The sequence below is a fragment of the Bombina bombina genome, chromosome 5 (genome assembly GCF_027579735.1).
Source record: "Bombina bombina isolate aBomBom1 chromosome 5, aBomBom1.pri, whole genome shotgun sequence".
Classification (NCBI taxonomy): domain Eukaryota; kingdom Metazoa; phylum Chordata; class Amphibia; order Anura; family Bombinatoridae; genus Bombina; species Bombina bombina.
Genome location: NC_069503.1, coordinates 1138295818 through 1138322205, shown reverse-complemented (window position 1 = coordinate 1138322205; position 26388 = coordinate 1138295818). Strand labels below are relative to the sequence as shown.

Here is a 26388-nt window from a genome sequence, read left to right as displayed (position 1 = left end):
AGTTTCTCACATGCAGGAAACTTTAACCCTCTGCCTCCCAGGGAGCTCAAATTCACTGTAATACAGGAAGATATCTGACATTCTTAGCAGGTTTCACAATGCACTGCAAACTATGAGGCTTTTTCACATCCCAATTACACAGGCCTGTCAAGATAAAAAGGAGATTTTGCAGCCAGATAATCCATTCAAAAGAAATGGAAAAAAACAGCAGCTAATCCACTTTTTATGAGCCATAATCATTTCAGGACTTTGGTTCCTGCCAGATTCCAACTAAATGGGCAAACAAGACTTTAGGGTTAGCTGGTGTGAGACTAAAGCTTTGTGTCCAAGGGACCCAGAGAAAATATTTCTAAAGCATTAATGTACTTTAAAGGAGATGCTAAGTAGTGTGGGTTTCCAAACCAACAACGCATAACTTATTTTAGGGCATTCAGAGAATCTGAATAATTGATATTTATGAAAGTAAAACTTGTAAATCTTCTTAGGGTTAATGTTTGTAGTAAAAACAAATGTGTTTAAAGTCTATGTAGACCTGGTGTGTTGCTAATAAGTGATAAGGTTTACAAATATAAATGCATTAAAGCTGGTGATGGCCAAAGGATATTACTGAAAGGGCTGCACATGTTGTCCTGTGTCTTCAGAGCAACAATTCTTTTTAGCTATTATAATCAATCCATAGTATAATCCATTGTGTGCATGGGAGAGGGTGGGAACGGTAACAAAAAATCAGTGCTAATATTGTGTGGGCTAATAAATTCTTACTGGGGTAAAACTGGGCATTCTTTTGTGATCTACAAGATGGGATGAAGACTGCAGTGAAAGCCTTTGTGGGCCAAACACAGACCTGAGGGCCACCAGTTGCCCAAACCTGATGTAGGTGACAGAGAGTCAAATAGATAAACCTGTTAAACTTCATTGTAACACTAAGCTCTCCAAAGCAGAGCCCACATCCTCATAATTATTTGTACTGAACTGTGTAAAATCTGGAATTAAACTATACAGATTTGTAACGTATGGAATGTCCCATAATCATGTGGTCAGCTCTCAGTTAATAATAGATTAGATAGATAGATAAATAGATAGATAGATAAATAAATAGATAGATATAGCCACTCCCTGTGCCCTCCCCCAGTGATACCTATCACACATCACAGGGCCAATCCCTACACCCTGGGCACAGAGCTGCCACCTCCTCTGGTAACAGACACATCAGCTTGTACCCAACTCTAGTGACAGGGACCCACAAACACATGATAGATAGATAGATAGATAGATAGATAGATAGATAGATAGATAGATAGATAGATAGATAGATATAGCCACTCCCTGTGCCCTCCCCCAGTGATACCTATCACACATCACAGGGCCAATCCCTACACCCTGGGCACAGAGCTGCCACCTCCTCTGGTAACAGACACATCAGCTTGTACCCAACTCTAGTGACAGGGACCCACAAACACATGATAGATAGATAGATAGATAGATAGATAGATAGATAGATAGATAGATAGATAATAGGGTTATGACAGACAGTAGTGATACATAGAAGCTTGCTGAGGGTGAAGCATGGTATAATACCATATAATAATAATAATATATTATGTTACCAGAGGAACAGATCGAGATATATGTAGTTTTACACACACATTATTTATATATACAAATAAACACTGTGAGTGACAGGCATCATTATCATCACCCCCACACACCGTGCCCGCCGGGTGCTCACCTCTCCGCCATGTCCGCGGCCACTGGATACCAGTCCTTGGTGATGCTGACGACCCCCCTTGTTCCCCCCTCCCCACAGTCCAGCCGTGTACTAGCTGCTCAGCCGGTAACCGTCCGCCCCGTGCAGGGTCCGCAGACCGGCGGAGGATGCCATGAGAAGGAGGATGGAGATAAGGCCGCCCCCCGCCTCCTGCGCTAGCCTGCGCGTTCTCGTCTGTCAGTGAGAGGCGCGCTCCTAACTGAAGAGAGGCGCGCATTCCACGCGCCTAGTAGCAGTTTCAGGTACTGAATGGAGGAGGAGCTCGTGCTGCTGCTGTTGTGGCGCGCGCAGTTGCCTGGACAGCAGGTGCAGCTCAGCGGGAGCGCGCGAGCTCGCTGGACCACTCTGGCTGACTAATCCTTTATCGAGGGGAAGTCACCTTTGCCGATAAATATAATGTAAATAAATGAAAGTGAGAAATGGGACAGGGAAGAAGTGTTTTGTAAAAAAATATCAATCTTACAAACCCTGTTACCTCAGTGTGATAATGACAACAGGTCCCCTCAGTGTTCTCACCCACTGTAGCCATGCAACTGACTGGCAAACCCACGCAGGTTGAAGCCCTCGTGTCTGTGGATGTGGATGAAGGGATTGCTCTAGTCACATTGCCAAACCTACATTCCCTGAACCAAAACAATTTGTATATGGCCCATAAATAATAGTGAGTGAACTATATTCATACTTATAAATTATTACTATAATAATAATAAATAAATGCAAGATTTAAATCCAGATTACAAATTGAGCAAAAAATGCAGTCACTATTGTGCGTTAAAGGGACACTGAACCCAAATTTTTTCTTTTGTGATTCAGATAGAGCAGTAATTTTAAGAAACTTTCTAATTTACTCCTATTATCCGTTTTTCTTGCTATATTTATTTGAAAAAGAAGGCATCTAAGCTTTTTTTTTGTTCAGAACTCTGAACAGCACTTTTTTATTGGTGGATGAATTTATCCACCAATCAGCAAGAACAACCCAGGTTTTTCACCAAAAATGGGCCGGCATTTAAACTTACATTCTTGAATTTCAAATAAAGATACCAAGAGAATGAAAAAAATTTGATAATAGGAGTAAATTAGTAAATTGCTTAAAATTTCATGCTCTATCTGAATCATGAAAGAAAAATTTTGGGTTCAGTGTCCTTTAACCCCTTAATGACCGGACCATTTTTCAATTTTCTTGCCCTTAATGACAATGGCTATTTTTACATTTCTGCAGTGTTTGTGTTTAGCTGTAATTTTCCTCTTACTCATTTACTGTACCCACACATATTATATACCGTTTTTCTCGCCATTAAATGGACTTTCTAAAGATACCATTATTTTCATCATGTCTTATAATTTACTATAAAAAACTTTATAAAATATGAGGAAAAAAACACACTTTTTTTAACTTTGAACCCAAAAAATCTGTTACACCACCAAAAAACACCCATGCTAAATAGTTTCTAAATTTTGTCCTGAGTTTAGAAATACCCAATGTTTACATGATCTTTGCTTTTTTTGCAAGTTATAGGGCAATAAATACAAGTAGCACTTTGCTATTTCCAAACCACTTTTTTTCAAAATTAGCGCTAGTTACATTGGAACCCTGATATCTGTCCGGAATCTCTGAATATCCCTTGACATGTATATATTTTTTTTTAGAAGACAACCCAAAGTATTGATTTATGCCCATTTTGGTATATTTCATGCCACCATTTAACTGCCAAATGCGAGCAAATAAAAAAAATCGTTCAATTTTTCACAAATTTTGTCACAAACTTTAGGTTTCTCACTGAAATTATTTACAAACAGTTTGTGCAATTATGGCACAAATGGTTGTAAATGCTTCTCTGGGATCCTCTTTGTTCAGAAATAGCAGACATATATGGCTTTGGAATTGCTTTTTGGTAATTAGAAGGCCACTAAATGCCGCTGTGCACCACACGTGTATTATGCCCAGCAGTGAAGGGGTTAATTAGGGAGCTTGTAGAGACCTTGAAGGGTTAATTTTAGCTTTAGTGTAGTGTAGTAGACAACCCAAAGTATTGACCTAGGCCCATTTTGGTACATTTCATGCCACAATTTCACCAGCAAATAAAAAAAAAAGTAAAATTTTTCACAATTTTAGGTTTCTCACTGAAATTATTTACAAACAGCTTGTGCAATTATGTCACAAATGGTTGTAAATGCTTCTCTGGGATCTCCTTTGTTCAGAAATAGCAGACATATATGGCTTTGGCGTTGCTTTTTGGCAATTAGGAGGCCACTAAATGCTGCTGCGCACCACACTTGTATTATGCCCAGCAGTTAAGGGGTTAATTAGGTAGCTTGTAGAGAGCTTGCAGGGTTAATTTTAGCTTTAGTGTAGAGATCAGCCTCCCACCTGACACATCCCACCCCCTGATCCCTCCCAAACAGCTCTCTTCCCTCCCCCACCCCATAATTGTTCCCGCCATCTTAAGTACTGGCAGAAAGTCTGCCAGTACTAAAATAAAAGGTGTTTTTTATTTTTTTTTAATTATTCATCTGTGATGGACCCCTGCCTTAGCCCCCAACCTCCCTGATCCCCCCCCAAACAGCTCTCTAACCCTCCCAACCTACCTATTTGCCACCATCTTGGGTACTGGCAGCTTTTTTTCCCCAAAAAAAGAAAGGTTGTTTTTTTTTTGTTTTTTTTTTCTTAAACATCGGTTTTCTGTAGTGTAGCTTCCCCCCCACCTAACCCCATCCCCCTACCCTAGCAGATCCTATTTTTTTTTTTTTTTTTTAAACTTTTTCTGCCCCCCTCTCTCTTTGATGATCATTGGTGGTAGTGGTTGCAGCGCGTGCGCGCGTGCGCACACACACATGCGCGCGCGGGCGCGCCCCCCCTTTGCACGCTCCCAGCATCCGGCGTGCACAAAGCACTTGAAGGAACCGGATGCCGGGGAGCGATGGGCCAATCACCCACCTCCCTTGTAAGCTCCCACCCACCAACGGCACCATCGCTACCGGTGCAGAGAGGGCCACAGAGTGGCTCTCTCTGCATCGGATGCTTTTTAAAAGGTATTGCAGGATGCCTCAATATTGAGGCATCACTGCAATACCCTGAGAGCTGCTGGAAGCGATTGCGATTGCTTCCAGCACTCTCTTAGACAACTGACGTACCAGGTACGTCCATTGTCACTAACTGAAAGTCAGTTGTCATTAAGGGGTTAAAGGGACAGTATACACTCATTTTCATATGACTGCATGTAATAGACACTACTATAAAGAATAAGATGCACAGATACTGATCAAAAAATCCAGTATAAAACTGTTTAAAAACTTACTTAGAAGCTGTCAGTTTGGCTCTGTTGAAAAGGTAGCTGGAAAGCCCACTGCAAGTGGGAAATATCAGACACTCCCCCCTCCCCCTTCTTTTACATATGAAAAGACCCTTTACACAAACAGGAGCAAGCTGGGGAAGGTAGCTGACAGTATTTACCTAAAACTTTGGGGCTTGGTTAGTAGTCTGAAAATCAGAGCAATGTTATTTAAAAATAGGCAAAACTATACATTTATTTGAAGAAAAAAAAACTTTATGGGCTATATAAATAGATCATCTACAAAACATTTATGCAAAGAAAAAATGAGAGTATAATGTCCCTTTAATGATTCAGATAGATCTGCATGTCATTTTAAAGTTTTCCAATTTACTTCTATTATCAACTTTACATTGATCTCTTGGTATCGTTAACCCCTTCTTGATCGGATTTATTTGTTCTTGATGTAAACAAATTAGTAAAAATTCAAATCACGCGATCGTTCATGCGATCGCGTGATTTCAATGATGGGTTTTGGTCAGGGGGGAGTGTCTATGACTCTAGGCACGCCCACCAGCCCGCTATCCCATTTAGCAAACCGCTTTGGCTTCAGGACAGCCAAATGGCTAAGACGTTCCATACCGTCCTAACGGCGCTAAAGACCAACATAGTTAGGACGGCATGGAACGTCCTAATGGCGGGAAGGGGTTAAAGTGATGGTAAACTGTCCCCTTTATGAAACAGATACGGAATGTTAGTGATATTTTAGATGGAGTTTAATTAATCAGTTGTAATGAAGATGCGCTGTAACTTACTTTAATGTAGAGCTAAAATTCAAATACCTCGCTCTCCGGCCGCCCACTTTAAAAGTACATTTGTCTGTGAGCTAACGGTTTGAACTGTTCTCCAATCAGCACTCAAGCTATAAAAGTGCCGAATGGCTAGATCGCTGATTTTCATTACAACTATTGAATTCAACTCCATCTAAAATATCCGTTACATTCCGGATCTGTTTTCAAAAAGGGGAAAGTTTAACATCACTTCACGATCGTGGACGCATCTATTCCAGCAGTATTTTTTCCAACTATGTATAACATTTCTATAAACATTGTTGCAAACACTGCAGTTTAACACTGAAAATTGTGGCTTTTCTAATTCTCAGAACAGAAAAAGCACACTGTAGACTTCTCAAGGCTAATCATGCTACACAATGTCTTTACTTCCCCTTTAAGACACACCTCTAACCCCTTCCCAAACCCCTTTCCATATACCTTATCTCTTTTCTGTTTCCTCAAACTGTTTTTAGTTTTATTAACCCTTTGCTCTCTATTTTGTTTTCTGTAGCATTTTAATCTTTATTTAAATGAACAATAACAAACAATCACCTAGATCAGTGGTTCTCAACCAAAGTGACCTCAAGGCCCGGTAAATTTTAGGTGGATATGTCCAGGGCCCGGTAGATTATATATATATATATATATATATATAGTAAGCAGCAGGGATTTGCCCTATCAGTAACTAAGCAGTTCAGTGTGGGTTTAGAGGGGGCCCTGGAGTGTGGGGGGTCCTGCCGAGGGTCTTTCGCTGTGAGGGCCATGGAGTTTGAGGTCTGGCCCTGGAGGTTGGGGGCCCTTTCTTTGGCCCTTAATGTTGGGGGTCCTGGCTCTGGAGGTTGATGGGCCTGTTGGGATTAGGGCAGGGAGGCTACCATGTTCATTTGCATAAATTTGAATACATTTGGGTCAGTGTGAGACAGTTTTCCTGGGGCCTTGATTGGTCTCAGTCTGCCCCTGGTGTGCAGTGGGGGCATGACAGGTCAGGGCCCACCAGCAGGGCTATCATGGCCCGGTACTGGGCCACGGCCCGGCTGTTGAGAAACCAGGACCTAGATTACAAGGTTTGCGGTATAGAGGGTGCGAAATTAACACAACAAAAGTTGCCATATTTCACCCTCCATAGCGCTGCTATTACGAGTTTTGAAGAAGTCGCCTTGTGCATGCGATATGGTTGCGATGAGCTCCATACCGCAAAAAATCCAAGTGCTGCTTTGACGTGCTCGTGCACGCTTTCCCTATAGACATCAATGGGGAGAAAGTGTTAGAAAAAAACCTAACACCTGCGATCGCGGCATGAAAAAGCTCCGTAACGCAACCCCATTGATGTCTATGGGGGAAAAAAGTTACGTTTAAGCCTAACACCCTAACATAAACCCTAAGTCTAAACACCGTAATCTGCTGCCCCCAACATTGCCAACACCTACATAAATTTATTAACCCCTAATCTGCCACTCCCGATATCGCCGCCACTTTAATAAAGTTATTAACCCCTCTAGCCTCCCACATCACTACCACTAAATAAATCTATTAACCCCTAAACCACCAGCCCCCCACATCGCAAAAAAATTAATTCAACTATTAACCACTAAACCTAACAACCCCCTAACTTTAAATTAAAATGACAAGATCCCTATCTTAAAATAAATAAAAACTTACCTTGGAAATTAAAAAAAACTAAGTTTAAACTATAAATTAAACTAACATTACTATTATAATAAAATTAAATAACTATCAGTTAAATAAATTAAATTACTCATTAAAAAACCCTAACACTCCTAAAAAAAAAATCTACAATTACAAAAAATACAAAAAAAAAATAAAATACTAAAAAGTACAAAAAATAACAAACACACTCGGCTAGATTTAGAGTTCTGCGGCCAAAGGGGTGCGTTAGCTACGCATGCTTTTTTCCCCCCGCACCTTTTAAATACAGCTGGTATTTAGAGTTCACAGAATGGCTGCGTTAGGCTCCAAAAAAGGGAGCGTAGAGCATATTTACCGCCACTGCAACTCTCGATACCAGCGGTGCTTATGGACGCGGCCAGCTTCAAAAACGTGCTCGTGCACGATTCCCCCATAGGAAACAATGGGGCTGTTTGAGCTGAAAAAAAACCTAACACCTGCAAAAAAGCAGCGTTCAGCTCCTAACGCAGCCCCATTGTTTCTTATGGGGAAACACTTCCTAAGTCTGCACCTAACACCCTAACATGAAACCCCGAGTCTAAACACCCCTAACCTTACACTTATTAACCCCTCATCTGCCGACCCCGCTATTGCTGACCCCTGCATTATATTATTAACCCCTAATCTGCCGCTCCGTACACCGCCGCAACCAACATTATACCTATGTACCCCTAATCTGCTGCCCCTAACACCGCCGACCCCTATATTATATTTATTAACCCCTAATCTGCCGCCCCCAATGTCGCCTCCACCTACCTAAAATTATTAACCCCTAATCTGCCGACCGGATCTCACCGCTAATCTAATAAATGTATTAGCCCCTAAAGCTAAGTCTAACCCTATCACTAACACCCCCCTAAGTTAAATATAATTTAACTTCAGGGGCTTAGTGTTAGGTTTATTTAAGGGGGGTTTAGGTTAGATTAGGGGTATGGGGGTGGTGGGTTGTAATGTTGGGGGGGGTATTGTATGTTTGTTTTTTTACAGGCAAAAGAGCTGAATTCTTTGGGGCATGCCCCGCAAAGGGCCCTTTTAAGGGCTGGTAAGGTAAAAGAGCTTTTCTATTTTAATTTTAGAATAGGGTAGGGCATTTTTTTTATTTTGGGGGTCTTTGTTATTTTATTAGGGGGCTTAGAGTAGGTGTAATTAGTTTAAAATTGTTGTAATATTTTTCTAATGTTTGTAAATATTTTTTTATTTTTTGTAACTTAGTTCTTTTTTATTTTTTGTACTTTAGTTAGTTTATTTAATTGTATTTATTTTTAGGTATTGTATTTAATTAATTTATTGCTAGTGTAGTGTTAGGTTTAATTGTAACTTAGGTTAGGATTTATTTTACAGGTAATTTTGTAATTATTTTATGTAGGTAGCTATTAAATAGTTATTAACTATTTAATAGCTATTGTACCTGGTTAAAATAAATACAAAGTTGCCTGTAAAATAAATATTAATCCTAAAATAGCTACAATATAATTATTATTTATATTGTAGCTATATTAGGATTTATTTTACAGGTAAGTATTTAGCTTTAAATAGGAATAATTTATTTAATAAGAGTTAATTTATTTCGTTAGATTTAAATTATATTTAACTTAGGGAGGTGTTAGTGTTAGGGTTAGACTTAGCTTTAGGGGTTAATACATTTATTATAGTAGCAGCGCGGTCCGGTCGGCAGATTAGGGGTTAATAAGTGTAGGTAGGTGTCGGCGACGTTGATGGGGGCAGATTAGGGGTTAATAAATATAATATAGGGGTCGGCGGTGTTAGGGGCAGCAGATTAGGGGTACATAAGTATAACGTAGCTGGCGGCGGTGTGCGGTCGGCAGATTAGGGGTTAAAAAAATTTAATAGAGTGGCGGCGATGTGGGGGGACCTCGGTTTAGGGGTACATAGGTAGTTTATGGGTGTTAGTGTACTTTAGAGCACAGTAGTTAAGAGCTTTATGAACCGGCGTTAGCCCAAAAAGCTCTTAACTCCTGTTTTTTTTCTGCGGCTGGAGTCTTGTCATTAGATTTCTAACGCTCACTTCAGCCACGACTCTAAATACCGGCATTAGAAAGATCCCATTGAAAAGATAGGATACGCAATTGACGTAACGGGATCTGCGGTATGGAAAAGTCGCGTCTGGAAAGTGAGCGTTAGACCCTTTCCTGACTGACTCCAAATACCAGCGGTAGCCCAAAACCAGCGTTAGGAGCCTCTAACGCTGGTTTTGACGGCTACCGCCAAACTCTAAATCTAGCCGTAAATTAGGAAAAATAACAAACTAAATTATCCAAAATAAAAAAGAATTACACCTAATCTAATAGCCCTATCAAAATAAAAAAGACCCCCCAAAATAATAAAAAAGCCTAGCCTACAATAAACTACCTGAAGTCCTGACTCCCAAGTTAGTACAGCACAGAGGATAGGGTGCACGAAAGGCCAAGGGTACTGCCACAACCCTCCAGCAATAGAAATAGCAAACAAGGTCTCCAGCACTCCAATTTAAAAGGCAATTTTATTAGATAAAGCAACGTTTCGGGGTCACAGCCCCTCATTCATGCTTGTACAAGCATGAATAAGGGGCTGTGAGCCCGAAACGTTGCTTTATCTAATAAAATTGCATTTTAAATTGGAGTGCTGGAGACCTTGTTTGTTATTACAGTAAACTACCAATAGCCCTTAAAAGGGCCTTTTGTAGGTCATTGCCCTAAAGAAATCAGCTCTTTTCCCTGTAAAAAAAAATACAAAGACCCTTCAATAGTAAAACCCACCACCCAACCAACCACCCAAAATAAAAAACCTAACTCTAAAAAAAACCTAAGCTACCCATTCCCCTGAAAAGGGCATTTGTATGAGCATTGCCCTTAAAAGGGCATTCAGCTCTTTTTCATTGTCCTTAAAAGGGCATTTAGCTCTTTTAAGAATGCCCAAAACCCTAATCTAAAAAAAAAACCACCCAAACAAAGTTTAAAAAAAACTAACACAAACCCCCGAAGATCCACTTACAGTTTTTGAAGTCTGGACATCAATCCTCATCCAGGCGGCAAAGTCTTCATCCAGGCGGCGAGGTCTTCATCCACCCAGACGGCGTCTTCTATCTTCATCCAGGCTTAGGGGTTAATAGTTTAATTTCGTTTTTCGCGATGTGGGGGGCTGGCAGTTTAGGGGTTAATAGGTTTATTTAATTGTAGTGATGAGGAAGGCCAGAGGTTTAGGGGTTAATAACATTATTTTCAACAAAAGTACAATAATCACTTGGTGAATAAATATGTGAAAATAAAAAGTGATAAACTAAATAATACACAAATATAAAAGTAACCATGATATATAGGGAGTGAGGATATGGGTGATCTGTGGGAGTCCTCCTCAATTCCAGTGATTGAAGTGATTCAAGTGGTTTCTTGCCTCAAAAACAAAATAAGAAAAATATAGTGCAATACAATTGGTGAAAAAGAAATTATCTTCACATTCGTAGTCCCACCAAGGGGTTTCTCACACTTTGCTGAGCCTACCAGGCTCTAGGTACAGGCGCACACCCGGTTTTATACTGCCAGGTAACCAGTATATACCAACCACAAACAGCTGCTTTAGGAAAAAAGATTATTTATTTAAAATACATAAAATCATTAAAAGCCACAAATATATACGTCAAAGTATACAGTCACTCAGGTATCGAACCACTAGCAGAGCTTTAAGTGGGAGAGATAATTTATCCTTTGGTAGGGTGGAGAGAAATAGCGTGCCACACCGGCTTAGCTGGTTCCCCCTGAGTAAGTAGTAATCTCTCAATACCTGTCCTGGCGACCTTACTGGTGCCAGGAATCAGACTGAGACGATAAGTGCAAAAATAATCACACCTTTATTAATAGCAAAAAATAATAAAAAGTCCGCAGGTCGAATTACAAGCCAGGAATCAAAATCCGAGCTGGTAGTCAGACGAGCCGAGTCAGGAGCCAAAGCGAATAGTCAGACGAACCGAGTCAGGAGCCAAAGCGAGTAGTCAGACGAGCCGGAATCAGGAACAAGGAGAACAGCAGAGTCAGGAACAAGCTAGGGATCAGGAACCAGGAGGGACATCAGACAGCCAGGTAATACACAGGAGCTCTCACAAACAGGTCTGAGACAATGCAAGGGCAAAGCATACTGAATAGAGGCCCTTTAAATAATAAGTGATGACATCACAATTCTGAGACTGCATCCTGTCTCACACGGAGGATGTACACCAGTCTGGCCATAAAAGGAAGTGCAGGAAATGAGCAGCATCACACAGTATGCACCAGAGTCAGGAAGAGAGGTGAGTAAAATGGCTGCTAGCAGCACATGGCAAACACAGCAGGGAAAAACCCTGACAGTACCCTCCCCTCAACGACCCCTCCCCTGCGGGAGGACAAAAGGCTTATTGGGGAAACGGGCATGGAAGGCACAGAGGAGGGCGGGACCATGAACATCAGAGGAGGGAACCCATGAACACTCCTCCAGACCGTAGCCCGTCCAGTGAACCAAATTCTGTACGCGGCCCCTGGACATACGAGAGTCAATAATGCTGCTGACCTCATACTCCTCATGGTTGTCAACAAAGATAGGACGGGGACGAGGCAACACAGTGGTAAACCGATTACAAACCAATGGTTTCAAGAGGGAGACATGAAAAATATTGGAAATGCGCATTGCAGGAGGAAGGTCAAGAGCGTAGGCCACAGGATTGACCCGTCGGAGTATTCGAAAAGGACCAACATATTGGGGAACCAGTTTATTGGAAGGCACACGAAGGTTCAAGTTGCGGGAGGACAGCCAAACTCTCTCACCAACCTGGTAGGAAGGCACGGGCAGACGCCTACGATCAGCCTAGAACTTTTGGCGCTGCATAGAACGATGAAGACAATCCTGAATCTGCACCCACGTGGAACGGAGTTGCCGGAGATGCTCCTCCAAAGTCGGAATACCCTGAGACATGAATGAATCAGGCAACAAGGATGGTTGAAACCCATAATTCGCCATGAACGGGGATAACTTAGAGGAAGCATTAATAGCACTATTACGAGCAAACTCTGCCCAAGGTAACAGTTCAGACCAATTATTGTGGTGATCTGAGACATAGCAACGGAGGAACTGTTCCAGAGCTTGATTAGACTGTTCCGCAGCCCTATTGGATTGAGGGTGATATGCTGAGGAGAAGGAAAGCTGGATCCTGGGTGACCTACGGCTTTAGTATAGTGGTAAGTGTGCAAAAGTTTAGTTAGAAGATTCTCAGGAACAAAACACTTACCACTAGGTTTCTCAGGAGGTGCATTGGTTTGTGCAGCCAGGATCTCCTCCCCCAAGGGAGAAGTCAAATTAGTACATATGGTAGCCAAAATATGGTCAGGAGGTATAAATGGAGTAGGTATAGACTCCTCCTTGGACAGAGGCGAAAATTGTCGAGAGAGGGCATCAGCCCTAACATTCTTACTACCAGGCAGGTAGGAGACCACATAATTAAACGGAGACAAAAATAGCGCCCATCTGGCCTGTTGGGGCGACAAACGTTTTGCTTCAGATAGATAAGTTAAATTCTTGGTCAATAAGAATGAGCACTGGCATGCTAGTACCCCCGAGAAGATGCCTCCATTCTTTGAGTGCCAAAATTATGGCCAATAATTCCCTGTCGCCAACTTCATAGTTGCACTCCGCTGGAGACAATTTCTTAGAAAAGAAACCACATGGATGCAAGGAACCATCAGGTGTAGGACGTTGAGACAAGAGGGCACCTACTCCAGTCTTAGACGCATCAATCTCAAGAACGAAAGGCAGGACAGGGTTAGGATGAGCCAGAACTGGAGTGGCAGCAAAGGCAGTCTTAAGACTATCAAAGGCCTTAATGGCAGTAGGTGACCAATGGAGTGGATCATTCTCTTTATGGGTCATGTCTGTGATAGGTTTGACCAAGGAAGAAAAGTTTTTAATAAACTTTCTATAGTAATTGGCGAACCCCAAAAAACGTTGAATAGACGAAGACCAACTGGGCGAGGCCACTGCAGAACTGCAGATAACTTGTCAGGATCCATGGAGAACCCTGCAATGGAGATAACATAACCTAGGAAGGCTACTTGAGTCTGATGGAACTCACATTTCTCGTGCTTACAAAACAGGTAGATCTCACGTAGTCTCTGAAGAACCGTGTAACATCAGAATGATGAGCCTCAAGTGTGGGTGAGTGTATGAGGATGTCGTCTAAGCACACCACAACACACTGTTGCAACATGTCTCATAACACATCATTAATAAATTCCTGGAAAACAGCAGGAGCATTACATAGGCCAAAGGGCATTACAAGATACTCATAATGCCCGCTCCTGGTGTTAAATGCTGTTTTCCATTCGTGGCCCTCCTTGATCCTAACGAGATTGTACGCTCCTCTCAAATCAAGTTTAGAAAAGACTGTAGCTCCCTTGAGGCGGTCAAAGAGTTCTGTAATGAGCGGAATAGGGTAAGCATTCTTAATGGTAAGACGATTAAGACCCCTATAATCGATGCATGGTCTTAACTCGCCACCTTTTTTCTTCACAAAGAAGAAGCCAGCCCCTGCAGGAGAGCAGGAATTGCGGATGATCCCCCGCGACAGAGCATCGGCAACATACTCCTCCATAGCACAATTCTCCGCAACAAACAGAGGGTAAACCCGGCCCCGAGGAGGAATGGCTCCGGGTTGCAGGTCTATGGCACAATCGTAAGACCAATGAGGAGGCAACGTACCGGCGCGCACCTTGTCAAAAACATCTAGGAACTCTCGGTACTCCTCTGGCAATTGAGATACCGAAGACGTGCACAAGACTTTAACTGGTTTCCGAAGACAAGTGGAAATACATTGCGGAGACCACAACAAAATTTCGGACCTGCACCAGTCGAGACTGGGATTGTGCTTTTGGAGCCAGGGATAACCCAGAATAACCGGAAAATGCGGAGAGTTTATCACCTGGAACTGGAGGGTTTCAAAATGGAGAGCCCCGACAGCCATGGATAATGGAGCAGTTTCATGAGTAACGAGTGCGGGTTTCGTAAGTAACGAGTGGGTTAGTTGGTTGGGTTGTGGTCCGGAGGGAGGGGAAGGAGCAGTTGCGGCAGGTGAAAGGTTCCAAAGGTGTTTGTCGGGGATACGTGGTGGCAGGCGGACGATCTGCCAGTGTTCAGCACGTGAAGGGTGCTGGCCTCGTAGTGGAGGCAGTTTCTGGAGCGAAGGTTCATGGCATTGGGTGCAGTCAGGGCGCGGACAGACGCTGATGGGCTTGCTGCTTACAGGCTTGCCTTTGGCACGCCAGCGGCACGCCCGCGCAACGAGCGCCATTAAATAAATGAGGAAAGTTGGGCGGGCTGGTTTGCTGGATAGGGTGTAGGTGTTAAAAAAGCAGAACAAACACAATACAGCAAAATACAGCAAAAATACATATGGAGAAGGGATAGAGAACTTACGGGTTAATAGGTAGTTTATGGGTGTTAGTGCACTTTGTAACAGTTTAGTTATGAGTTTTATGTAACAGTTTAGTTATGAGTTTTGTGTAACAGTTTTGTTGCGTAAAACTCATAACTACTGGTCTCGGATTGCGAAACGGATCGTGACGGTATAGGGTGTAATGCAAGCTTTTTAGCCTTACCGCAAAACTTGTAATGGCAGCGCTATGGAAATCCCATGCAAAAACGTCATTTTTTTGAGTGCGGGACTGACGCTTGCGGTACAGCTATACCGACAAGACTCGTAATGGCTGGGTTACTGTTTTAACGCTGAAATGGCCATTTTCTCAGCATTAAAAGACGAACGCAAAACTTGTAATCTAGGTGAATAGTAGTTAAACCCAAGGTTTACTATAGCATTGACTGAGAACAAGGTCTTTCATAATTGTGTAAAGCTTAATCTTTGTGATTTATTATATGGTTCTATTATTTTGTTATTCGTTTCCCTCTTTTCCTGTAATTTGGCTCTGAAAATTGTGGGTTTTTTCACTGCCTCCATAGAAGCTGAAGTAAATCCTGCAGGATAAAGACCATTGATATGGTAGAGTAATATTATACACATGGTTTGCTTTATGAATGCAGGATCTCATTTATATCTGTAATTGGCTACAGCAGAGGACATATTCAAGAGGCTTTTCAAGGGATGTGTCCCTGGACTGCAATTAGGGGCGGAACTACCATTGGTGCAGCAGTCGCACTAGGGCCCAAGCTGCCAGTCTATACACAGGTGTGTGTCTATGTGGTTATTATCTGTGTCTATATCATACAGTGTTCACTATTAGGGGCCTATCTATCAAGCTCCGAATGGAAGACCGCTGCTCCATAACCCTGTGCGCCTGCTCTGATGAGGCGGACAGGAATCGACACAATTCAACCCGATCGAGTATGATTGGGTTGATTGCCACTCCCTGCTGGCGGCTGATTGGCTGCGAGTCTGCAGGGGGCAGCGTTGCCCCAGCAGCTCACTAGGGCTGCTGGTGCAATGCTGAATACAGAGAGCGTATTGCTCTCCGCACTCAGCGATGTCTGTCGGACCTGATCCGCACTGTCGGATCAGGTCCGACAGACATTTGATAAATTGGCCTCTTAGTGTATAGATAATATGTAATTATATTGCTCAGCATATTCATCACAGTATATACACATGATATACATACTCATCATATTTATATAGAGCAGTGTACTCATCAGGGTATAGCTTATAGAAACTTACATCATTATACAGCACAGTGTATACATGCTCAGTATCATACTAAAGTGCAGCATGCTCCTTATCAGTGTGTGCATATATACAGTATATATACATGATATACATACTCATTATATTTATATAGAGCAGTGTACTCATCAGGGTATAGTTTATAGAAACTTACATCATTATACAGCACAGTGTCATAATAAAGTGCAGCATGCTCATTATCAGTGTGTGCATATATACAGTATATATATATATACATTATCTTGTGATGTGTGGCACAGAAAAACCCTGAACAAAAGCTGCCTATAGTTATTTAACCCCTTAAAGGGACATCATTTTTTCTTTGCATAAATGTTTTGTAGATTATCTATTTATAAAGCCCATAAAGTTTTTTGTTTTTTTAAATGTATAGTTTTGCTTATTTTTTAGACTCCTAACCAAGCCCCAAAGTTTTATGAGAATACCGTCAGCTACCTACTCCAGGTTGCTCCTGTTTGTGTAAAGGGTCTTTTCATATGCAAAAGAAGGGGGAGGGTCTTATTTCCCACTTGCAGTGGGCTTTCCAGCTACATTTTCAGCAGAGCTAAACTGAGAGCTTCTAAGTAAGTTTTTAAACAGTTTTATACTGGATTTTTATATCAGTATCTGTGCATCTTATTCTTTATAGTACTGTCTATTACATGCAGTTATATGAAAATGAGTGTATACTGTCCCTTTAAGGACAAGGCCATTTTTCAATTTCCTTCCCTTAACCCCTTAATGACCACAGCACTTTTCCATTTTCTGTCCGTTTGGGACCAAGGCTATTTTTACATTTTTGCGGTGTTTGTGTTTAGCTGTAATTTTCCTCTTGCTCATTTACTGTACCCACACATATTATATACCGTTTTTCTCGCCATTAAATGGACTTTCCAGAGATACCATTATTTTCATCATATCTTATAATTTATTGTAAAAAAAATTATAAAATATGAGAAAAAAATGGAAAAAAAACACTTTTTCTAACTTTGACCCCCAAAATCTGTAACACATCTACAACCACCAAAAAACACCCATGCTAAATAGTTTCTAAATTTTGTCCTGAGTTTAGAAATACCCAATGTCTACATGTTCTTTGCTTTTTTTGCAAGTTATAGGGCCATAAATACAAGTAGCACTTTGCTATTTCCAAACCATTTTATTCAAGATTAGCGCTAGTTACATTGGGACACTGATATCTTTCAGGAATCCCTGAATATCCCTTGACATGTATATATTTTTTTTTAGAAGACATCCCAAAGTATTGATCTAGGCCAATTTTGGTATATTTCATGCCGCCATTTCACCGCCAAATGCGATCAAATACAAAAAATCGTTCACTTTTTCACAAACTTTCGGTTTCTCACTGAAATTATTTACAAACAGCTTGTGCAATTATGGCATAAATGGTTGTAAATTTTTCTCTGGGATCCCCATTGTTCAGAAATAGCAGACATATATGGCTTTGGCATTGCTTTTTGGTAAATAGAAGGCCGCTAAATGCCGCTGTGCACCACACGTGTATTATGCCCAGCAGTGCAGGGGTTAATTAGGGAGCTTGTAGGGAGCTTGTAGGGTTAATTTTAGCTTTAGTGTAGTGTAGCAGACAACCCAAAGTATTGATCTAGGCCCATTTTGGTATATTGCATGCCACCATTTCACCGCCAAATGCGATCAAATAAAAAAAAAAGTTCCCTTTTTCACAAACTTTTTGTTTCTCACTGAAATTATTTACAAACAGCTTGTGCAATTATGGCATAAATGGTTGTAAATTTTTCTCTGTTATCCCCTTTGTTCAGAAATAGCAGACACATATGGCTTTGGCGTTGCTTTTTGGTACTTAGGCCGCTAAATGCGCATCACGCGTATTATGGCTAGCAGTGAAGGGGTTAATTAGGTAGCTTGTAGGGAGCTTGCAGGGTTAATTTTAGCTTTAGTGTAGAGCTTAGCCTCCCACCTGAAACATCAGACCCTCTGATCCCTCCCAAACAGCTCTCTTCCCTCCCCCACCCCACAATTGTCCCCGCCATCTTAAGTACTGGCAGAAACTCTGCCAGTACTAAAATAAAAGCTATATTTGGGCTTTTTTTTTTTAAGAAAAGGCATATTTACATATGCTGCTCTGTAGGACCCCCCTTTAGCCCCCAACCTGACTGATCCCCCACCAAACAGCTCTCTAACTCTCCCCCTCTGCCTTAATGGCCGCCATCTTGGGTACTGGCAGCTGTCTGCCAGTACCCAGTTTAGAATAAAATGACTGATATTTTTTATTTTTTCCCCTTTTCTGTAGTGTAGCTCCCTGCCCCAGCAAAGACCAACCCCCCACCCCCTCCTAGATACCTCCGATTTATATATATTATAATTTTAATACAGCATTTTTCAAACTTTTAATAAGTTATAGTTTCTGTAGTGTAGCGTTCCCACCCGCTCCCGCCCCGTGCACGCGCCCGCCCGCCGCCCCCCGTGCTCGCGCGCGCGCCCGTGCGCGCCCCCATCAGCCCTGCCCCCGATCCCGCCCCCCTCTACATTACCCGGCCCATCGATGGCCGCCCACCCGCCTCCCAAGTCGGCTCCCACCCACCAACGATACCGGCCATCGATGTCCGGTGCAGAGAGGGCCACAGAGTGGCTCTCTCTGCATCGGATGGCCAGACAGTGTTATTGCAGGATGCCTCCATATCGAGGCATCACTGCAATAACCGGAAAGCAGCTGGAAGTGAGCAGGATCGCTTCCAGCTGCTTTCCACACCGAGGACGTGCAGGGTACGTCCTCAGGCATTAACTGCCTTTTTTTTGAGGACGTACCCTGCACGTCCTCGGTCATTAAGGGGTTAAAGGTACATGAAACCCAAAATTTGTCTTTCATGATTCAGATAGAGAATACAATTTTAAACAACTTTCTAATTTACTTATATTATTTAATTTGCTTACTTCTCTTGTTATCCTTTCGTGAAAGGTTTATCTAGGCAAGTTCATAAGCAGCAGAGAACTTAGGTACTAGCTGTTGATTGGTGGCTGCATATATATATTGATTGTTATTGGCTCACCCATGTGTTCAGTTAGAAACTAGTAGTGCATTGCTGCTCCTTCAACAAATGATACCAAGAGAATGAAACAGATTAGATAATAAAAGTATAAAATTGTATTCTCTATCTAAATCACGAAAGAAACATTTTGGGTTTCATGTACCTTTAAGGACAAGGGCTGTTTTTACATTTCTGCTGTGTTTGTCTTTAGTACGTGAAACCAGTGGGCTACTGGGGAGTGTGTACATATTTAGCACTCAACAACTAGAAACAAGGATGAATACAATATCAAGGGTGGGGATATATAACCTGAAAAAAGTCTGTAGTGGAGGAGTTAAAACGTAACTTTTATTCATTCTACAAAAATAAAAGAATAAATATAGCTGCAAGCAGCGATAGAGGTGGCCATGCGCATCAACATTGCAATGGCATACAAGCAGCTAAGTCACAATATAAAGCTTTATAGAAGTTTTTACAATTCTAACATTAGCAGTTGGAAAGAAAACACATATTCTAAATGTTTGCGTTTTTCAAGATGGCTGCCCCTCCGTATGACCACTACTTTCATCATGATCAGATGTTAATCTAGGTCACAACATAAAACTGTACAGCAAATGTCACAGTTCTTACATAAGCGGTTGCAGAGAAAATAGACTTTCGAATTTTTCGCGTAAACCAAGATGGCTGCCCGATCGTAATATATACAGCCTCCTTATTACGCAGAATAGTGGTCACTATAGATGTCAATAAACACGGCAACAATAAAGCATTTTTGTAAAACGGTTTTTGTTTTATTATTAATTTAAAAATATCGTTAAGCGTTTTTGAACAATTCAAAATGGCTGCCAAAGCACATGACCTATCAACTTCTCTTGAACAAATCTCAATGTTAGTCATAAGATAACTCTGTAAACAAAATTTCAAGTGTGTGCCATAAGCGGTTTCGGAGAAGAAGATTTTTGTAGTTTTTAAAAAATGCGCATACGAAACAAAATGGCTGCCAAGCTATGCATTGCATGGCTTTCAAATTGCACATACTAATGCTCACTATAGACCTCTACAATTTGCAGAAGTTTTATGAAAATTTGCAAATGTTTTATTTCACGAAGGCGACTGCGCAGTGCGAATTTTTACTGCAATATTGCCTTTAGGGGTCATGACTATGTGTACTCATGTGTTTGCTACACTGTAATATAGTTAAATAGTGTAAACATAATGCATAAAGTGCAAATTACGCAATTAAACAGCGATAAAAAGGCGAATGGCTCATAGCAGCCATGTTGATTATGGAAAATTCGCAGTTTGAACAAACTTGGTAGAGGACCTTGCAAGGAGCACATGTGCAAAATTGCGCTTTATTGCATTTAGCGGTTGCAGAGAAGAAGATGTTTAAAGATTTTCGCACAATTCAAAATGGCAGCTAGGTCATGTGACTAAATCACTTCTTTTGAACAAACTTTATTCTAGGTAAGTACAGCAGTACACACAGCAAGTTTCACAACTCTAGCATAAGCGGTTCTGGAGAAGAAGATTTTCAAGCGGTTGTCGAAATTTGTCGCAAAAAGCAATATGGCTGCTAGATCACATGACCTATAAGATTTATGTTGCATAGGATTATGCACAGCATAGATCTTTAGCATTGTGCCAAGTTTCATGAGTTTTTGAGTTATGTTGTTGTTTTTATAAGCATTTGAATAAGTGGCGGAATAATAAAAATAATAATAATAATAAATATAGCTGCAAGCAGCAATAGAGGTGGCCAGCGCATAATTTTTGCAATGCCATATAAGCAGTTATGCAAAAATATAAAGCTTTACAACAAGTTTTTACAGTTCTAACATAAGCATTTGGGAAAAAAACACATTTTTGAAATGTTTGCGTTTTTTAAAATGGCTGCCACACCATATGACCTATACTTTCAACATGAACAAATGTAACTCTAGGTGACAATATATGGTTATACAGCAAATTTCACAGCTTTAACATAAGCGGTTGGAAAGAAAACACAGTTTCAAAATTTTTGCATAAACAAATATGGCTGCCACAGCTTGTGACTAATTCCTTCATCATGAACAACTGTGAGTCTAGGTCATAATATAAGACTGTACAGCAAATTTCACAGTTCTTACATAAGCGGTTGCAGAGAAAATAGACTTTCGAAATTTTTGCGTAAACCAAGATGGCTGCCCAATCGTAAGATATACAGCCTCCATATTATGCACAATAGTGCTCACTATAGATGTCAATAAACATGGCAAAAATAAAGCATTTTTGTAAAACGGTTTTTGTTTTATTATTCATTTAAATATGTCGTTAAGCAATTTTGAACAATTCAAAATGGCTGCCAAACCACATGACGTATCAACTTCTCTTGAACAAATCTGAATGTTAGTCATAAGATAACTCTATAAACAAAATTTCAAGTCTGTCCCATAAGCGGTTTTGGAGAAGATTTTTATAGTTTTTAAAAATGGCGCATACGAAACAAAATGGCCGCCAAGCTATGCAATGTATGGCTTTCAAATTGCACATACTAATGCTCACTATAGACCTCTACAATTTGCAGAAGTTTCATGAAAATTTGCAAATGTTTTATTTCACGAAGGCGACTGCGCAATGCGAATTTTAACTGCAATATTGTCTTTAAGGGTTATGACTATGTGTAATCATGTGTCTATTACACTGTAATATTGTTAAATATTGTAAAACTAATGTATAAATTGCAAAATTACGCAATTAAATGGCGATAAAAAGGTTACTGTCTCACAGCAGCCATGTTGATTATGGAAAAATCGCAATTTTAACAATCTTGGTAGAGGACCTTGCAAGGAGCATATGTGCAACATTGCGCTTCATTGCACTAAGCGGTTTAAGAGAAGAAGATGTTTAAAGATTTTCGCAAAATGCAAGATGGCTGCTACATCATGTGACCAATGCACTTCTGTTGAGCAATGGCAAATCTAGGTCATAGCAGCACTAAGCACAGCAAGTTTTAAAGTTGCAACATAAGCAGTTCCAGAGCTAAAGATTATTAAGCAGTTCTCGAAATTTGTCGCAAAAAACAATATGGCTGCGTAACCTTATGACCTATGAGTTCAATATTGCATGAGATGTAGAATTGCAATAGGCTGTACCAACATACCGGATTTCAAGAGTTTAGCATACGTAATTTGTGTTTTGTGAGCAATTGACTCAAAAAACGCAGTAATGAATTACAAATGATTACCATAAATTTAAAACCGATATTGCTGCCGCATCATGTGACTGATTCTCTCCTAATGAGCAATTTTGAATCTAGGTCACAATATAAGAGTGTACAGCAAATTTCACAGTTCTTACATAAGTGGTTGCAAAGAAAATAGACTTTCTGTATTTTTGCGTAAACCAAAATGGCTGCCCGATCGTAAGATATACAGCCTCCATATTATGCACAATAGTGCTCACTATTGATGTCAATAAACATGGCAAAAATAAAGCATTTTTGTAAAACGGTTTTTGTTTTATTATTGATTTAAATATATCGTTAAGCAATTTTGAACAATTCAATATGGCTGCCAAACCACTTGACCAATTGACTTCTCTTGAACAAATCTGAATATTGGTCATAAGATAACTCTACAAACCAAGTTTCACGTCTGTCTAATAAGCGGTTTCGGAGAAGAAGATTTTTGTAGTTTTTAAAAACAGCGCATATGAAACAAAATGGCCGCCACACTGTGCAATGTATGGCTTTCAAATTGCACACACTAATGCTCACCATAGACCTCTACAATTTGCAGAAGTTTCATGAAAATTTGCAAATGTTTTATTTCACGAAGGCGACTGCGCAGTGCGAATTTTAACTGCAATATTGTCTTTAAAGGTTATGACTATGTGTAATCATGTGTCTATTACAATGTAATATTGTTAAATATTGAAAAACTAATGTATAAAGTGCAAATTTACGCAATTAAATGTCGATAAAAAGGTTAATGTCTCACGGCAGCCATGTTGATTATGGAAAAATCGCAGTTTGAACAAACTTGGTAGAGGACCTTGCAAGGAGCATTTGTGCAAAATGATGCCTTATTGCACTAAGTGGTTTAAGAGAAGAAGATGTTTGAAGATTTTCGCAAAATGCAAGATGGCTGCCACATCATGTGACCGAGGCACTTCTCTTGAGCAACAGCAAATCTAGGTCACAGTAGCACTAAGCACAGCAAGTTTCAAAGTTGTAACATAAGCAGTTCCAGAGCTAAAGATTTTTAAGCGTTTGTCGAAATTTGTCGCAAAAAGCAATATGGCTGCCAGAGCATGTGACCTATGAGTTCAATTTTGCATGAGATGTAGCAGAGCAATAGGATGTACCAGCATACCTGATTTCAAGAGCTTTGCACAAGCAGTTAAGCAGTTATGGGCAATTGAATAAAAAGCTTGGCGGAATAAAAAGAATAATAATAATAATAATAATAATAATCCGAACAATAACAATAGGTTGTCCTGCAACTTTGTTGCTGGCCACCTAATAATCCTGACAATAACAATAGGTTGTCCTGCAACTTCGTTGCATGGCCACCTAAAAACACAAGGGCAAGTTCACCAATACTACGAGATAATGTATTAGCTGTGGCCACTTATGGGGTCACCAATGGGCTGCAAGTGAGAAATATTCACTATCAGAATCACTGTAAGGTTAAGAGGGACTAGCTGTAAGTATCATGAGTGGGGTTGAAAGGCTGTGCAAACGACATGACCAATGAGTAAATACCATATACTATTTAGTTGTAATGCCTAAATGGGCTATTGTATTATAGATATATGTGTCAGATCGTATTATAGATATATGTGTCAGTACATACTTCCCTATCGTATAGTAAGTGTGCCCAGTGCGGCCCGGTTTAAACACCCTAGTATCACAATTGCCTAAATGGGTTAAGCAATACAAGTAAAGGATCGCCCCTAAGTACAGCAATATAACACAATTATGGCCCAGAAATATATAACTAAAGGGGGATTGAAATGATCAGTTATACTAATGGAATCATTAGAATATTACAGCTGCACCTGATTAGTGTATCTGGTCAGTAACGACTGGTATTAATACGTGACACCGAAGGTGTCACATGATTATTGTGGCAATAATAGTATTATTTTCTTGGTGTAGGGATATCAATAAGGTATTTGGAACTTTGCCAGATTCGTATTTGATAAAAGATAATCAGGTGTTGCAGAATACTATTAACTGTAAGTGCCTTAGATACTGAGTGAATGGTTATAACAGCCGGAAACCCAGCTGACAGTTGTAAAGTATCTGCTCAATGGAGTACTGCAAGTTACAGCCCGAGGCAGTCAGACAGTCCGTACTAGTAAGTACCTATTGGCATCCTTAAATATTTAGCCAGGCTAAGATAGTGACGGGTATTTCTATCTGCCATAATGTTGGCTAATAGGTATCTTGTAGTGGCTAAAACCAAAGTGGAAGTATGCATCAGTTCAGACAGTGGCCTATATTTATCAAAGTCTGGCGGACCTGATCAGCCAGTGCGGATTAGGTCCGCCAGACCTCGCTGAATACGGAGAGCAATACGCTCTCCGTATTCAGCATTGCACCAGCAGCTCACAAGAGCTGAAGGTGCAACGCCGCCCCCTGCAGACTTGCGGCCAATAGACCGCCAGCAGGGGGTGTCAATCAACCCGATCGTACTCGATCAGGTTGATTTCCGGCGATGTCTGTCCGCCTGCTCAGAGCAGGCAGACAGGTTATGGAGCAGCGGTCTTTGTGACTGCTGCTTCATAACTGCTGTTGCTGGTGATCCTGCAGGCTCACCAGAAACACAGGGCATCAAGCTTGATAGATAAGCCCCATAGAGTGGTCCCTATCAGTAAATAAGGCTATTATTACGGCGACACCATTTGTCAGCCAACTTCAAATTAATATTAACATTAAATAACTAGTACATATGAGAAGTATTGGCAGAAACTACCGATGCAAGTTAAAAGTAAGGTAGAGTTTGGAGAGAGACTGTTATGTCCCTACTCCCCTAACGTTTCGCACAACTGCTTTTTGTGTTTGTCTTTAGCTGTAATTTTCCTCTTACTCATTTACTGCACCCACACATATTATATACCGTTTTTCTCGCCATTAAATGGACTTTCTAAAGATACCATTATATTCATCATATATTATAATTTACCATAAAAAATATTATAAAATATGATGAAAAAATGGAAAAAAAACACTTTTTCTAACTTTGACCCCCAAAATTTGTCACACATCTACAACCACCAAAAACACCCATGCTAAATAGTTTCTAAATTTTGTCTTGAGTTTAGAAATATCCAATGTTTACATTTTCTCTGCTGTTTTTGCAAGTTATAGGGCAATAAATACAAGTAGCACTTTGCTATTTTCAAACCATTTTTTTTTTCTAAATTAGCGCTAGTTACATTGGAACCCTGATATCTGTCAGGAATCACTGAATAACCCTTCACATGTATATATTTTTTTTAGTAGACAACCCGAAGTATTGATCTAGGCCCATTTTGGTATATTTCATGCCACCATTTCACCGCCAAATGCGATCAAATAAAAAAAATTGTTCACTTTTTCACAAACATCTTCATAAACTTTAGGTTTCTCACTGAACTTATTTACAAACAGCTTGTGCAAATATGGCACAAATGGTTGTAAATAATTCTCTGGGATCCCCTTTGTTCAGAAATAGCAGACATATATGGATTTGGCATTGATTTTTGGTAATTAGAAGGCAGCTAAATGCGACTGCGCACCACACGTGTATTATGCCCAGCAGTGAATGAGTTAATTAGGTAGCTTGTAGGGAGCTTGTAGGGTTAATTTTAGCCTCCCACCTGACACATCCCACACCCTGATCTCTCCCAAACAGCTCTCTTCCCTCCCCACCCCACAATTGTCCCCGCCATCTTAAGTGCTGGCAGAAAGTCTGCCAGTACTAAAATAAAAGGTATATTTGTTGTTTTTTTGTGTGTGTGTGTGTGTGGGGGGGGGGGGTTTGAGCATATTTACATATGCTGCTGTGATGGACCCCCCTTAGCCCCCAACCTCCCATATCCCCCCCAAAACAGCTCTCTAACTCTCCCCTGCTACTTATTTGCCGCCATC

The 26388-nt window shown here is 40.7% G+C and overlaps 1 protein-coding gene across 1 annotated transcript in view; it reads right to left on the bottom strand.

Annotated features, from left to right (window-relative positions):
- ARHGAP39 (Rho GTPase activating protein 39) overlaps positions 1-1865 on the bottom strand; it is an 847370-nt gene extending 845505 nt beyond the window's left edge. The window contains 1 exon segment of the mRNA XM_053715434.1: positions 1730-1865. Coding sequence (XP_053571409.1) covers positions 1730-1740 — 11 coding nt within the window. The 5' untranslated portion in view covers positions 1741-1865.
- Between the last annotated feature and the right edge of the window lie 24523 nt (positions 1866-26388).